General features: G+C 41.3%; 2 protein-coding genes across 2 annotated transcripts in view; one reads left to right on the top strand and one right to left on the bottom strand.

Moving 5' to 3' along the window:
- LOC306921270 (extracellular calcium-sensing receptor-like) overlaps positions 1-16,743 on the bottom strand; it is a gene marked incomplete at both ends in the record, with an annotated part of 291,036 nt that overhangs the window by 21,112 nt on the left and 253,181 nt on the right. The window lies entirely within an intron of this gene.
- On the top strand, positions 125-14,387 carry tbce (tubulin folding cofactor E). The gene is made up of 17 exons (XM_079499176.1): positions 125-218; positions 936-1,075; positions 2,830-2,914; positions 3,559-3,684; positions 4,886-4,989; positions 5,486-5,585; positions 5,902-6,001; positions 6,402-6,478; positions 7,562-7,654; positions 8,027-8,091; positions 8,330-8,394; positions 8,804-8,956; positions 10,357-10,510; positions 11,073-11,141; positions 11,717-11,776; positions 11,971-12,062; positions 12,690-14,387. The coding sequence occupies exons 2-17, from the start codon at positions 952-954 to the stop codon at positions 12,783-12,785; spliced, it is 1,563 nt and encodes a 520-aa protein (XP_079355302.1). The 5' UTR covers positions 125-218; positions 936-951; the 3' UTR covers positions 12,786-14,387.

Raw genomic sequence — 16,743 nt, 5'->3', positions numbered from 1 at the left:
TACTGAACAATCACATTTTGTTAGATGTTGAGCAAAATATTCTAGTGTTGGTGTCTATTGAAATTATGAGCGAAAATCATGGCGAAAATGTTTTGATCGTAATAGAAGCTAGGTGCACCGTCTAAATAGATCCTTTCCGGTCGTCTATGAAGATGTAGTGACAACCACAACAACAACGTTCGGAGAGCAAATTTCCAGGAATCGGCAACATTCGCCAGGTAATTAATCATACTGTATGACTTATAGTCTTCCTTTCACACGCAGACATGATTTATTTACCTTCGATTGGAGTAAATAAACTGGGCATCTCTTTAAAGGCTGGGTGACATTTATTTATAAAGCCATTTGGGATAAGCCCATCATGACTGTGTAACAACAGCAGCTAGAGTGGGCACCAGGTGGGCACTGGGCAGTCTGGGCATGGCACCTAAAGCAATAAAGAATTTAGAAAATGGTCAGATGTACTGCACACATGATTTGAACATGCATCATTATTATCAGACCAAAATGTACCCTTAGCCTTAAACCTCTTCTTTATTCCCATAATGCCGAAATATTAGGCCTTAAAATGTCAAATGTTCAACTCATGTACATACTTTACATGAGTTATTACAATGCATCATGCATGTTACAGCAGTGGTTCTGGGCAACAAAATGAATGTTGTTTTAAACTGACTTTCAGGTTGGATCAGCGTTTATTTTGAGTGCTTGGCCTACTGTCCTCCTCGCACTACTGCTTGTAGTAATCTGATATTTTGGGACAGGCCAATAAATTAAGCCAGATTTATACTTTGTCGCATGTTTGTCTGACATGTTATTCTGGTGCTAGAAAAAGCCTCATAACCTTTAATATAGCATATAAACTGATTTGTGTGCCCGTGGTGCTTTGGCTGCTGAATTATAATAATAATAATACAGAATCATTAATGTTTCAGAGTACACTGCATTTCAATGGGAACCGACCAGATGTCTGCTGTGGACACTGAAGTTCCGTCTGACGCACTGGGCAGGCGGGTGTCTTGTGATGGAGAACGCGCCACGGTTCGGTTTGTGGGAACCGTCCCTCCAACTAAAGGTGAGTCAGCTAAAACTTTGTGCGATGTCTGCAGCAGGTCAGACACTTTAACCCATTCTATCCGGGAAAGCATCTGTGGCATTGCATATTTTAGCTATATATATATATATATACCTTTTTTTCCTTTTTTTGTATTCCAGTATTTTTTGTGGCTTTCGCCTTTATTTTATTTTATAGAGGGATAGGTATACTATACAGTAGGGACTCTGGTGCAACGCACAGGTCCTGGGCCTGGTGAGAAGTGAGAACAGGAGTGGACCTGGTGAGACGTAGGAGGGGCCCGGACAGGAGACAACCCACAGAGCCTAGTCCTTCCATGCTCCAGAAGTGTACCTCCCAGCCCTGGCAGAATAGTTCTGGAGTAGTTCCAACGGATTGTGTGGCCCTGGTTTTGCCCTAGTGGGACTGATTGAGGGTAGCTACTGGGACGTAAGTCGGAACTTGATCACCCCGGCTGGGTCTCCTGAGTGAGGGGTATGGTAAATGGTAAATGGTGCATTTATATAGCGCCTTTATCCAAGGCGCTTTACATAGATTGTGCATTACATTCACCCATTCACACACACATTCATACACCGATTGCGGCGGAAGCCATGCAAGGTACCAACCAGCACATCGGGAGCAATTTGGGGTTCAGTGTCTTGCCCAAGGACACTTCGACATGTAGCCAGGAGGAGCCGGGATTCGAACCGCCGACCCATGGATCATTGGACGACCTGCTCTACCTCTTGAGCCACAGTCGCCCGGTATGATGTTAGTAGACCCGAAACCCCGTTGACCTCAGGATACATCACTGAGGATACATCCCAGGTGCATCCATGCGATGTATTTTTAGTTATAGGCTGACAGGAAATGGGGGGGTGACACGCAGTAAAGGCCGTCGGGATCAAGAGTCGAACCCGCGGCACACTGCCAGACTGGATTACCAGCCAAGGTGCCCAGGCGGCGACGCCAGCCACCCGGGCCATAATATATAACATTTATAAAAGAATTGCAGACCCATTACTTTTATAAATGTTGTTGATCTAAGAGGATATCGCACCAGAGGAGTCAGAGCGCGATTGCAACAAACCACATTATTTTGTACTTTGGCTATTCAAAAATAGCAGATCTACAAGCTCATGAGCTATGAGCTCATGAGCTTGTAGATGAGCTTGTAGAGCTATATCTATGAGCTTGTAGATGTGCTATTTTTGAAGATTTGGCAATCTGCATATGACAGTCGAAACAGAGCAGTAAATAGCAACTTAGCAAGTTGTTTGACTAGTCGTGGTAGGTTCTGTACATGGCCTGGACTTACAGTATGAATATGCAGCAGACTAGCCTATATCTATTATCTGTATCTGTACCCAATGTTTCTTATCATTTTAAGTAACGGTTTGTACTTTATTGGAAATGCTAGCAAAGCTGCTGCTGTCTCTGGTGCCTGATTTTCCCCTGCTTTTGATGGTGAATTTCAAGACATCTGATTCCTCACTGATAGTGGTCAGCAATATCTACACAAGTTTCCCTTCAATCACAATCGTCATTAATTGTAACTGTAACTATCTGTAACGCTGGAGCGAACACACACACACACACACACACACACACACACACACACACACACACACAGGTTAGAAAAAAGGGAACAGTATAGAGGGGCCTCTTTTACAGAGGCCCGAATTGCAGCCGCCTGTAAGTGCATCTTTGATGTAATGTTGAGAAACACTGTAAAGTTGAGAAACACTGTTTGATTTGTTGTGTTTTCAAAGGGCTTTGGCTGGGTGTGGAGTGGGACAACCCTGAACGAGGCAAACATGATGGAACCCATGAAGGAGTCCAGTATTTTACATGCAGGTACACACTAATCATTACAATGTATACTGCATCGTTAATTTAACGTTTAACAAGTTAAATGAGTCAAGTTAATTCAAGTTAAATGTGTTTATATATATAGCAACACATTTTCATAACAAACATAGATAGACTCAATGTGCTTCAAAACAAAAACAGAAAATACAAAGGTCAATGATGATGAAAATATATTATAATTACATTGATAATTGATTACAATAAAGTAACAATGCAATAGTAAGGAATAAGACAACTGCACACTGTGAATTTAGGGCCCTATTTTGAGTGTCTTAAAGGACAACTTTAGTTTTTTCAACCAAGGTTCATGTTTTAGGTTGTTATTAGTGAAAGATGAGTGTTAATTTATTTTTCTTTATTTTTGACAGGGGGCGGGAGCATTCGAACATGGGGCTAAATATGTATTTTTTTAACAAACTTTATAGTGATTTATTTTTTTATTATTTACTATAGTCCTACTAGACCCCAGGAAATTACATCTGGCCACAAAAGATCACGGGTTGTATTGATTGTGACAAACTGACATACTGAGCCTACGACACACAGTCATTACGGTCATCTAGTCTACTAGAAATGAAAGCATGAACCAGTGTGCTGTCATGGTGTCTCCTCCCATCTGACCAACCAAGGCATCCTAACGGTGGCTCGTTCGTCCGCCCTAAGAAGGCCAGCTTCGGGGTGGACTACGTGGCGGCCATCAGGGAATTGTCCTCCACCCTGGAGGACCATGAGGAGAACGTGGATGACGAGATCAGGTACAGTAAGTCACAACGTCATGTTCTCAGAACCAGTTTTAGGGTGTAGTCTGTGTGGGCCTGGAATGTCATTCATGCTTTCATTTAACATATACTGTAGTATTATGATCAGTGACATGTCAGGATGTTGACAGGAAAGAGGGAGAGGAGAAAGCTGGAGCAGAGAGTGTGGGGCATCAAGGCCACTGTGACCTCAGGATTTATCTTTGACCTTTGCAGGACATAAGGCCAATCGGAAGGGGCCTCCATCAAATTCCTGCCTGTAAAGAAGGAAGGGATACATTCTATCTATGACATGGAAATGATGCACCGTAGATGCACTAGGGAGGCAAACTGGAGCCTGACATTCAATGGAATGCATTGATGTCAGTGAGAGCTGGCTGGACCAGCTTTATGAAGAGACTATATATTTTTTAATGATTTGTCAGAAAAGAAAACACTTTGATTTCAGCAGGAAACAATATGTCTTTCTTTTATTTTCCCGAAACGATTATTTTATGTAAAAAATTGTGTTTACCGTAATTTCCGGACTATAAAGCGCACCTGAATATAAGCCGCACCAGCTAAATTTAGCTGGTGCTAAACAAATGTGTACATATACAAGCCGCACTGGACTATAAGCCGCATAGAGGCCATAGCCGGCCATAGAGATAGATTTAGAAGGTCCCCTAGTGGCCGTTAGCTGTACAAATCCATAGATTAGCCGCACCAAGGTTCAAAGCATGGGAAAAAAGTAGCGGCTTATAGTCCGGAAATTACGGTAATTATTCATGCACTTGTCCATCCGGCTCCCGTTGACGTCAATGCAGTCCATCAAACACTTGGCTGGTAGTTTGCCTTCCAATGCGACAAAGCTGGAATTGTCAGACCAAGAAAGTGACATACAGTATGAATTGCATTTTTATAGCGCTTTTCCAAGTGCTCAAATTGCTTTACAATGGTTCATTCATTCATATATTGGGAGGTGAAGCGGCGAACAGTCCACGCCAGCGTCCTCACTTCCCACATTCACACACCAATGGTGGCAAGCTCACACGGACCAACTCATTGGAGGCAATGTAGGGTTCAGTGTCTTGCCCAAGGACACCTCGACATGTGGAGGAGCCAGGATTCGAACCGCCGACCCAGGGATCGTTGGATGACCTGCTCTACCTCCTGAGCCACAGCCGTCCTAATGTATGCGTTGTTTCCTGTGTTGCAGTATGTTTGTGTCCAGATTAAAGAGCCTTCAGGTGGTGTCCTTGACGATGAAGGACGTCTATGGTTCTTCTGACTCTGAAGACGACATCAGGGCAGTCACACCCGGTAACCTTTTAATAACGCTCTACAATGTGTTGGTTTTCTCTAAAAATGCAGAGAAATCAGGAAATAGGGAAACAAATCTATAGTAGAAAATGAAAACATTTTTACCAAATTAAACCGCATTCTTCAAATCATTTTATATCTTCAAAAATAGCAGCTACAAGCTCACAACCCATCGCAGCGAAACACGCTGTGAGCTTGTAGATCAGGGGTGACCACACCTTTTTGACATGAGAACCACTTTCAGAAAAACACAGTTTTTTTTTGTTCTCTTTTTTAAGTTAATTTCTTTTTTTCTTTTTTTAAAAGTTTTCTACTGTGTGCGTGCGTGCGTGCGTGCGTGCATGCGAGCTGACAGGCACTTTTAGATGTCAATCAATCAAATCAACTTAATTCAAGTGGCAGATCATAATTTAGTATTACAATCAGTGACAGAGGGGAGAGATGAGCAGGTCAGGACTTAATTGATCAAGTGTTGACCATCTTTTCTTCTCGCCAGATGTTCGCACTCTGGACCTGGCCGCTAACCTGTTGAGCAGCTGGGATGATGTGGCAAACATCACCCAACACATGGAACATCTGCAACAGCTACTGCTCAGGTGTGTGTGTGTGTGTGTGTGTGTGTGTGTGTGTGTGTGTGTGTGTGTGTGTGTGTGTGTGTGTGTGTGTGTGTGTGTGTGTGTGTGTGTGTGTGTGTGTGTGTGTGTGTGTGTGTGTGTGTGTGTGTGTGTGTGTGTGTGAGTGAACCATTTGCTTCATTGCTTATTATTACAAATAAAAATCATGTATCAGACAACACCCCAAAGGGAAACCATTGGAGCTGTGCAGAAAGAAACAAGGACTAAAGAATGATCAAATAAAGTAGAAAGGCAGTTTAAATGATAGTTGTGATGATGTCCTGTGATTTCTCTTCAGTGACAACAGACTGCGTCTGCCCTCTGACCCCCTGGCTCAACACGCATTCTCCAGTCTAAAGATCCTCTCCCTGCAGAACTGCGCCCTCACCTGGCCACAGGTACACATTGATTAGTCAAACCCAATGGCCCTACTTTGTCAAACAACAGTGTTGCACAAAAGTAGCGAAAACTCGTTGTGAGCTTGTAGATCTGTTATTCTTTAAGCCAAAGTATAAAATAGGGGTAAAGCTGATTCCATATTAACAAACTTTGCTGAGGACCCCCTGGAACTGTTGAGAAGCCGATCTACAAGCTTCTGTCTGTGGAACCGAGTCAAACAAAATGTTATGCCCCAACCCTACATTCAAAGTGCTTGTCACTGGGTGGGGGGCCAGTTCAAATATGATTATGTTGGGGGGCCACGGCCTGAAAAGCTTGAGACCACTGTCCTCTATAGGACCTATACAGTTGTCTTTCTATAATTGTGTCTCATCTGTTTTTCTTCTCCACTGGGTGCAGCTCCTGCAGTGCGCCCCCATGTGGCCTCAACTGGAAGAGCTTTACGTAAAAAACAATGACATCACACAGCTGCAGAGGTGACACCCATCAATATTCAACAACTGTTTTGTCTTCAAGGTTCATTTATTTGTGTTTTTTCTATTAATTTGGTCATTAAGGTCCACAGAATGAGAGGTCTGCTCTGCCACATTTTTTTTATATCACACCATAGACAACCAATATAAAGTTTCCAAATTTCATCATGCTTTAAGTAGCATGTGACGTGTCAAACTAGGAGGTTTTCGTGATTCTGAATCCATTCCAAGCATTAGTTTTGCACAGAAAACACCCCTTCACCTAAAAACTGCCATAGCCGTCATCACAAATGTGATGAGGTGGCTATGGCTGAAATTAGGCAAAGGAGTGTTTTTCATGCAAAACTGGATTCAGAATCATGAAACCCCCCTAGTTTGACACGTCACATTCACAATTTGGAAATCTTTACCTTATATTGGTTGTCTATGGTGTGATATACAAAAATGGGCATAAAGGTTTTTCGCTGTGTTTCCGGCAGAGCAGACCTCTCATTCATTCTGTGGACCTTAATGACCAAGTGAATAGAAAAAACACAAATAAAAAGTATGTCATGACATCACAGGTTAATCTCTATTCCTTGAGCTTTTGGGCCTGTGGCTCCCCGGCTATGGGGGCAGCAGTGTTGAACGGGAGGGGTAGGACGAAGGCTCTACGTCCTTCTGATGGGGCCTCCTCACTGGCAGGTGGCTCAGTCAGTAGCATACAACATCAGTGACAACACCCAGATATGTGTGTGGGGATAAATCAGGGAAAAAAAGGGATAGAAAGCAGTAAGCACCATAGAGTGCGAACACCAAACAAGAGAAGTAGTCATCGACATTGATCATAGTTATCTATACTTTTTTCGACAATTCGACACAACTACAAAAAATGGCAACACAATACATTCAATATAACAACTTTACATACCAGACCATAAACTACTGCAACTATTCAGAGACTCCTGTTGTTCTGTCTGATGTCTGATGAGAGCCCATTAATCAGTTTAATTGATTGATTGATGTTTGAGGGACAAATGAAATGAATAGTTATATCTATCTTATGTCTTCCTTCCATCATTTGAAACTGCTGTGTGTTTTGTAAAGGCCGGTGGGGGTCCTGGAGTCTCTGAAGCTGTTGGATCTGTCCCACAATCAGTTGGTTGAGGACAGCATTCTGAGTCTGTCTCAACTGCCCAGGTACTGTGAAAACCACTTTCACAAAACTCTTTCATAGATAGATAGATAGATAGGGTTAAAGTGGTTAAACCGATTTGGATGTAATATTAACCCAGAGGTCCTTGAGGGATGCCAGGTGGTCCCTGGCATCCCTCAAGGACCTCTGGGGCTCCCCGTCCACCACTTGGAGACCCCTGCAAAGTGTAATGTGTGTTCCATTATGATGGACACAATGCTAATGAACAATATGAAAAAAACTAAACTAGGACATAATGTTTAAATATCAAATGTTATCATATGGCCCGTACATATCATGCTAAAGCTTATTTAGGCACATTATCAGACAAATTACTTTAATGATTTAACTGTCAAGTCTTCATTGTCTCCTTCTAGACTGGAGTACTTGAACCTGTCCAAGACTGGTCTGTCTGTCCTTCAGTTCACTGATGTACCTCCTGGTAAGTCATTTTGTTGTCCTTGTCCTGTCTGATGTTTAGTGTTCAGAATATGCTGCTGTATTGATTCAACCACAGTGATTAGAAAGTGTGTGTGTGTGTGTGTGTGTGTGTGTGTGTGTGTGTGTGTGTGTGTGTGTGTGTGTGTGTGTGTGTGTGTGTGTGTGTGTGTGTGTGTGTGTGTGTGTGTGTGTGTGTGTGTGTGTGTGTGTGTGTGTGTGTGTGTGTGTGTGTTGTTTAGGTAGTAAAACAGCCATGTTCCCAGTGTTAAACACTCTGCTACTGAATCACAACAACATTTCTGAGGTGAGACCCCTGTTACTCTGATTACTATCAAATCAATATACAGCTATTTAACACTACTGTTACAGAACAAACACTATAGCAATGATTACCACAATAGGGCATACTGTAGCAGCAGTGGCACTACTGAAAAATCTGCCATTCATTTTTCTCATAGAAATGTACAAAAATATTTATATCAATTGTTTTAAGCCTAGAATCAAGCCATGAAGGATCCTAGTGATTCATGGCCATAAAACCTTTGATTCTGTGATTATTATTATTATTATGAATATTTAATTATTATTATTATTAATTTATTACCCTTATGTATTTATTTTTCACAATACAGACTTCTACAACAATCTGTTTGATCAACCATAGTAACACAGACCCCTTTGTTTCCTTCAATCCTTTATACACACACACACAGTGGTGTGTAGTGAACGAGCTGGACAAGTTGCCGAGTTTGGTAGAGCTGTCGTTTCGATACAACCCCCTGCTGAGCCGAGAGAAGAACCTCCAGACCGCAGACCTGCTGCTGGTGACCAGACTCAGCCAGCTGACCACTCTAAACAAGTCCCAGGTCAGTTTGTGCACGTGTGTGTGTGTGTGTGCACTTTACTGAGTACCAAATGTATAGTGGAATTTGAGAAATACACATTGTACACAAATTACATATTTGGTTTGGGGTTAGGTTTAGGGATTGTGTGTCTGTGAGGGACCAGAGTTGGTCGGCAATGAGACACCAGGATTCTTGCGTGATTTTCTTAAAAACGTCTTTTTTGTCTTTTATTTTCCACATGAAACATGACAAATAACAAACATTAATTCTAGGCCTAAAACAATGAGGACAAACTGAACTTACGTCAAGACTGAACTAACCAAAATGAGACCTGAGGGGAACATATATAGTGGGTGATCAAACCACTATTGAAACACAGGGGAAGACAAATAATAACATTTAAACATACCGGTACTACAATTCACTACAACATAATCCACTACAACACGTCACTAAATCATAAACAAAATAAACATAATTAAACTGAAATATCAAAATGCATTTCTTCAAAATCATTATAAATTCAAACATAAATCCCTGCCCAACCCCAAAGCAAAGGGGACATGGTGCAGTCCAATTACCCAGCTCCTTATAAGCCAATCTGAAGCAGCTGGCCCTTCTTTCTGTGACCAGCCATTTAAACTCCAGTACTCAACAAAACATTAAATAACTCCTGATAAAACAACTTGGCATTTGACAAAATACAACATATGGATGTGCACTCCAGTCTGTAACTTTATCACCACAATTGTAATAAACAGTGTGTCATTCAACCGGTTGTGTTGTGTGTAGTCCTTTATGCATGTAGATGTAGTAGTGCTGAAAATAAATATAAACTCAAATAAACCGAAAAAGACAAGTTTCCACCATGCTTTACCAACTTTGTGTGGCCATCATATGTGGCCCTCAGTGTCTCATGCACTGATAAATACAACTGATCTATTATACTACTATAAACTGCTAGTCTTTGCTATGACCCAGCCAGGGAATCGAACCCCAACCTCACAGTCTTAGGGTGGACACACCATTGTGCTGGAAACGTCACAGTCACCTTATGGTGCAATAAAAAGGCATATATTACAGCATTGGAGCCCTCAGGGTGCGAGCGTCTTTATTTTTTATTCTTGTATACTGCTCACCGATCAGCAGTCAGCACCTTTTTTTTCTGGATACTGCACTATTGAAGTTAATAAATTGGTTCTTTATACTTTTTTCTCCTGACTTTATTTGTTTTCTGTTTATTAAAGAGCTGGAGAGACAGGGATACTGAACAAACGCTGTATAACAATGATTGCAATCAGAATATAGGGCTATTTGACAAAACACTTTTTGGTTTAAACCAAACACATCACTTACTGTAGAGCACCTTTAACCACCATACACACAGCTAATGTTTTCTCTGTTACCATGACGACCGACAGCTCACCCGCGAGGACCGGAGGGGGGCGGAGCTGATGTACATTAAGATGTTTGGGGAGGCGTGGCTTCAGGCCGGGGGCCACAGAGATCCCGAGAAGAGCCGACCGAGCATGCAGTTCACCTCGGAGCACCCCCGATTCCACACTCTTATACACAGTATGTTCTGGTTTATTTATTTATTAATTAGAGCTAGACCGATATAGAGATCGCTTTGTCTAACATACCCAGCAATTATTTGACCTTTTTTTAATGACATTGGTATCGGCAATTATGCAGCCAATGTTTCCAGAATTGTAACCACTTTCAACCTGGTGCCCCTAAATTGGGCATATCGTCTTGGGCGAGCAATTTTCTAAAAACCTTTCAAACACAGAACAAAAACTATTTTTTTCGTCCTTGAAGCCTTTTTTCAATAAAAAGTGGGGGGGGAAAACAGCCAGTGCAGATTTTGCATCATTATAGTCAGGCTAATGCAACCTGGTTTGTAATTTAATTTAATTAAGCACAAGCACAAGGTTGCTTGTCAGATTGTAGATCGGAAAGCTTTGAATTTTCTATATTTTCCAAGTATAGAACAAAATGTGTTACCCAGGTCGTGATCATGGCAGAATAAAAATTAAAAAAGACACATACACTACATAAAAAAACTACTAAACTCTAGTAATACCAACATATTCAACATATGAAGTGAATATGATGCATCATGTTTGTCTTGTAGAGTACGGTGCCCCAGAGGAGAGTGAACTCAAGAAGCAGCAGCCATTCGCTCTGAAAAACCAGCTGTTGAGTGAGTCCAGTTCTCCCACCCACTTCAAACCTACATATTTATGCCAGTAGTTCTCAAAACGTTAATTTCAAGGACCCCCAGTTTGATATGCATTAGGCCACGGACCCCATAACTCTGGGAGTGTACAAACGGAACAGGTCCATTTGTACACTCTTAGAGTTGCAGACCGGTAAGGGTCCATATTTTTGGTTCCTCTCGAGCTACTCTGTAAATTGTATGTCTGCTGTCTCCCTCTTTTGGCAGAGAGAGGCAATTGCAATATTGTCTGAAGTACAATAAAGACAGCGTGCATCTAAACATCTCCATAGAAGAGTAGGAACCACTGGGTGTTCACTAGTTGTATTGTGTTAACATACTCTACCATACAGATTGGCTAAAAGTAAAAGCTGCATTGTATTTAATTGAAATAAATCCTGGATTATGTAGCTTTAAATTCCAATCGAAGACAAGATGTCAGTCTGTCCACTGCTGCTGCTAACTGTTAAAGCTGTTACTTTTGGACATAAACATTTCATTTCAAAACCACAGACCTGGCTGAAACATCAAACATAACGTCTCATGTTTCTTTCTGTCAGATATTACCTTTGTTTGTCCAGACGAAGCCGACCGAAAACCCATCATCAAGAAACTCCCAGGTAAGGAAAGATGCATCAGAATCCTTTTTATTGTATATATGTTTGCACATGTTGGTGCATTACACCTAATAACAGTATAGAAACATCTCTATTTACAAATATTGTCTCAGCATATAAATGTAATTAACTACAAAGATAATGTAATTTTAATAACCAGTGTATTGCTTTATTCACTTAAATGCTTTCCCATCCAGACTCCATGCTGGTTCAGAAAGTGAAGGGACTGTTGTATAGACTGCTGAAGGTCCCTGGAACGCAGATCCAACTCTCCTACACCAACTCAAAGGTATAAGCAATCATAATAATAAAAACCTGACTGCCATGGTTGTGGATTCCATATTAGCGTTTTTTTATTAATTTCATTTTGTTGGCGTCATACTATGCACTCTTTATAGTTTTCATGATGTAGTGAGACATACGTTTTATTTTGTCTCTGTCTGGTGGAAACTTCACATGTCCATAACGGTTACTTTTCTAGATTATAAAACAAACATAAAAAACACCAAAAATAGCAGATCGACAAGCACAAAACGTGTCAAAAATGTGTGTGTGGAGGAATTAATTGGCATAACTGATTGGGTAAAAAAGCATACCCATGTCATAATTGCCAGCTTCAGCAAGCTCTCGTTTATGAACATCTATAATCAGTTTGTGCATCTGCCTCAGCTCACGGCTTCACGTTGCAACGTTCAGACTAAGTATGGCTTTTATGGGCAAGTCTCCCATTGGCTTAGAGGCATCCAAAGTCTCCACTACGGTCGCTAGTAGAGTTAGATCGACATGTTGTTGTCCAGCCGCTTTTCAAGCAGCTGGCAAAAATAAACTTACTATACAGCACTTATAATGCTCCAAATGTCATACTCTACTATAAAGAACGCTTTAGTTTAACAGTTGTTCCGGTTTGTTTTCTCAGATCGAGGGCACAGAGATTGAGATCGACAACGACCTGAAGTCTCTGCAGTTCTACTCCATTGAAGATGGCGACACGGTGTTGGTACGCTGGGCCTGAACGCAACGCACCACTGGTCAACACGTACACTGCATACTGTTCACCACATGAACCCCTAGTGTCCCTAGCCGAAATTGACGCTCTGCAAGCTCACAATGCATTACATATTTCCAGGCAAAGATATGTAGTGGAGATAGGAAAAAATGGAGGGGGACAAAATAGAGTTCAGAAGTGGGTTGCGCATATACAGTTTGTCGCTGGTGCTGGACACAGTAACAGTTCAAATTAAAGAATAAAAGTCAACAGCATTGTTCCTAAAAGTGTTTATACAACGTTTCGGCCACACGTGGCCTTCCTTACCAAACCTGATGAAGGGGGAATCCGATCAACTATTGGCTCTTTTTGATTGCAAGAGATCCGTGCCACGTCATTACAGGTTCTGGTCTCCATACACTATGGCTTTGTTTCACATAAGGTTCTGGGTGTGTTTCCATACACTGTGGCTCTGCATTTGTTTGATAATATCACAAGTTAACAATTTCATTCAAATCTAGGTGTTGGCTCGGACACCTGTCCATATCATAATATGGACAGGTCAAAACTTAAATGAATATTTATTTTAAATTGAAATCTCACATAAATCAGGAACTATTGGTGGACAACAAAACACTGATTAATACATTCAGAAATCAATAATAAAGACAACTACAACCTAACTAAGTATCTTAACAAAAGAAAAGGATGGGCTGGTCAGTAACAAAAAGGTGGGGAGTCTGGTGTGCCGGTCGCACACACCAGACCCCCATAAGCTGCCAAAACAAACAATAAAGCTAAACTAACCAGGAAGAAAACGTCAAATCAATACTCAAAACCAGCCCATCTGAAACTGAAATGAAAAACAAAGGGGAGACACAGAGCTGGCAACAGCTCCTCTTTACAGCCTGACACTAATCACTCATGAAGTACAGCTGTCAGCTGGGACAGGGAGGAGCAGCAGGTGAATGACGTGTGCGTGTCCAGTGTCCACAGCAGCATAGATCACAGCAGCACACTGTACCAGTGGTCCCCGAGTACCCGCAGGGACAGAGAGACTCATGATAGACACACTGCTGTGTGAGTAGAGAGTGTGTAGACTAGAGTGTGCAAGCACATAACACTAGGTCAACTACTTCAAGCCTATACGCTTATGTGTCAACATTTTAGTTTTAATAGCAGATATGCAAGCTCACAATGCAATTTGTGATACAATTGTGTTGTGAGCTTGTAGATGGGCTATTTGCCGTACAGGTACAGTTCAGAAGATATTTTCCCCTCACCGGCTCACCCCCATAATTTTGTTTTTATTTTTACAAATGGAACCCCAGTTGTTTATCCAAACAAGGCATCGTCCATGTAAACACACGACACGCTTCTGCTGCTTAACTTAATGTTGTTGGAATAGCTTGAGTCTCCTCTATCCTTATTGATTTACAATGTTTCAGGGGATTTTATTTCTTATTTGCTTTTTAGGGGTGGTCTTCGTATAAGCCCACTTTCAGTTTCATATCTTTTTCTTGCACATGTCTTACTTGTCTTACTTTTTGTATTTTTCTTTTATCTGTATACTTACAGCATTTTGTGGAAATAATAAACATTCAACTCTGTTGAGGTAATAAGCAAATTCCAGTGTGTCATTGTCCAGGTCATTTAACCAAGTCTAGGTACAGAACGTACATATAGGCTACAGTATGTATGTATGTATGTATGTATGTATGTACAAACATATAGGCCTACTGCATACAACTATTCACAATAAAGAATATAGTTTGAATGATTTTGGTGACTCGTAATTAAGTATCGGGATGACACTTGATTTTTTTATGTACCATGTGTTGTTCTCGCTTACTGTAAGTCTGTAAGCCAGTTTCTTAATTCATAATCCTTACTCCAACCCGATATTAAAACTAGTATGTTGGGTGGACTGTAATTTTACTAATATAACCCTGAAGAATGAAATCAAGTCATTTTGATGTACGGTAGGTGGAAACATGACATTTTTTAAATATATATTTAAAAGAGAACAAATGCAGTCACCAGTTTGAAGCTGTAATAATACATGTTTGGCAGGTTTTAAACAGCATGTTATGGTTGTAGGCATGCTGATACTTTACCATTTAATAATGGTAATAGGACTGGTTATAGTCTGTGGCAGAGAACCGGTCCGAACTGGGACAGTGATTCAGGTCAGGAGTCATGGACCCTTAAGCGTTATTCATAGTCTGGATTTTCGGTGGTGAGGTGACCACCGAACTACAACATGACGTCACGAGCCGCGGTGAAGATCAAACCACCCCAGCCCTTCTCTCTGTTTTTACTCACCACCGCTCAACGTTATTTCAGCTCCGGTGGTCACCTCACCACTGGAGCGCTGGTCACCTCACCACTGAAAATCCAGACTATGAATGAGCCTTTATAGGCCATCCTACCCACACTGTCACGGTGTACAATTTGAATACCGGTAGCTTATATTGTAGAACTAATGCCATATTGTGTCATCTTTTTTAATTTTTTTATAAACTGATTGAATGCTGGAGTTGAAATTGAAAACTTCACATGAGGGCGACAAAGACTGTTTAATAAAAACAGATCAACAGAGTCAGCTCTTTGCAAGTGCTGCTGACTTTCACATTATCACAGTACATTTATTTATCACACTGTATTCATTCAATTGGATTTAGATTAATGTTGTGGTTTTTCCCCATGTTGACTGCAGTTACTAATACTACTTATTCTTTCTTTCTCTCTCTTAGGCCTACGCTGCTCCTTGATTACTTATTTGGACAAAAAACGATTACTCACCCCATGGAGACTTTAATGAATGGATATTTTAATTTGTTTGTTTTTGTCACATTAAAGCCAATAATTTGATGACCAGCAATACCGTAGTTCTCTATGGAGCCACAAAGAACCTCCTTTGTTTTCTAGAGTCTCCTCAAATTATTGGCTTAGGAATGCAAAAAAAATCCAAATAAGAAGTACATGAAGTCAAGTCTCTAATCAATTGAAAAAAAGTCATTTTGGGGTTTGGTGAACTATCCTATGAAACATTTAAAATCAGACCCGTCTGAACTGAGTGGTTCTGTACTGTACTGTACGTGTACATGTTCTTGTGCGTGTGTGTGTGTGTCTGTGTGTGTGTTAGGTGTGTGTGTATTGTTAACAGTGACAGTTGGTGGTGAAAACATTTCTCTGCTCGGATGGACCCAGCCAGGGACACACATTGCTAGGCAATGGAGTGGCTGCACCACTCAAAAAGTCAGTAGTGCTCACAAAGGCCAGAGTAGATAGCCTCGTTTTTTTTTTTTTTTTTTTTTTAAATAATAATAAAAGCCTGGGCGAGCCCAGCAGGAAAAGTGGCATAGGAGTGGGAGTGAACCTTATTTCACTAACCAATATTTCGCTAACCAATAACAGTGCAGATGGGCATCTCTCCAAATGTGTTAACGTCAGTGTTCTCCGTTGCATTCTACTAGGTTGGTGAACCATTAGGAAGTTGGCGTAATTTTCCACCGCTAGTTTGTTCGCCCCTCTATGCTCAGATAAGGATAGGGCTCTTTCAGGCTAATGTTAAAATGACCCCAAACATGCCTCCCCCTGGCCAGCCGGGGCGCCTGATGGAGGGGAAGGGAACTGGTTGGAATAACGTGTTCCTTCCACGCGCTACGTCCAACCAGGGAAACCCCCCTGTCAGGTGTAAAGGAGCAACTTGGACACTCAGGCATGAAGGAAGCATGAGTTCAAGTCCGTTGCTCTCCCCATGTCCCCCATATATGGGGACTAGGTTGGTGGAGGGTGTGTAGAGCCCAGGATCACATTAGATAATTGACACAGGGGTGAAAAATGGGTTACAAAATTGTGGGATAAAATTTAGAATAAAAAAAATTAAGTGTCAATCTTGACTTATTCCTGTAGGCTCTTAGGTGGAGCATAGGGCCACAATCACACCCCGCCATCGGACTCTGTTTTGAGCAGTTTTCTT

This window comes from Electrona antarctica (genome assembly GCF_951216825.1).
Source record: "Electrona antarctica genome assembly, chromosome: 4".
Lineage (NCBI taxonomy): Eukaryota > Metazoa > Chordata > Actinopteri > Myctophiformes > Myctophidae > Electrona > Electrona antarctica.
This window is presented reverse-complemented; position numbering and strand designations above follow the sequence as displayed.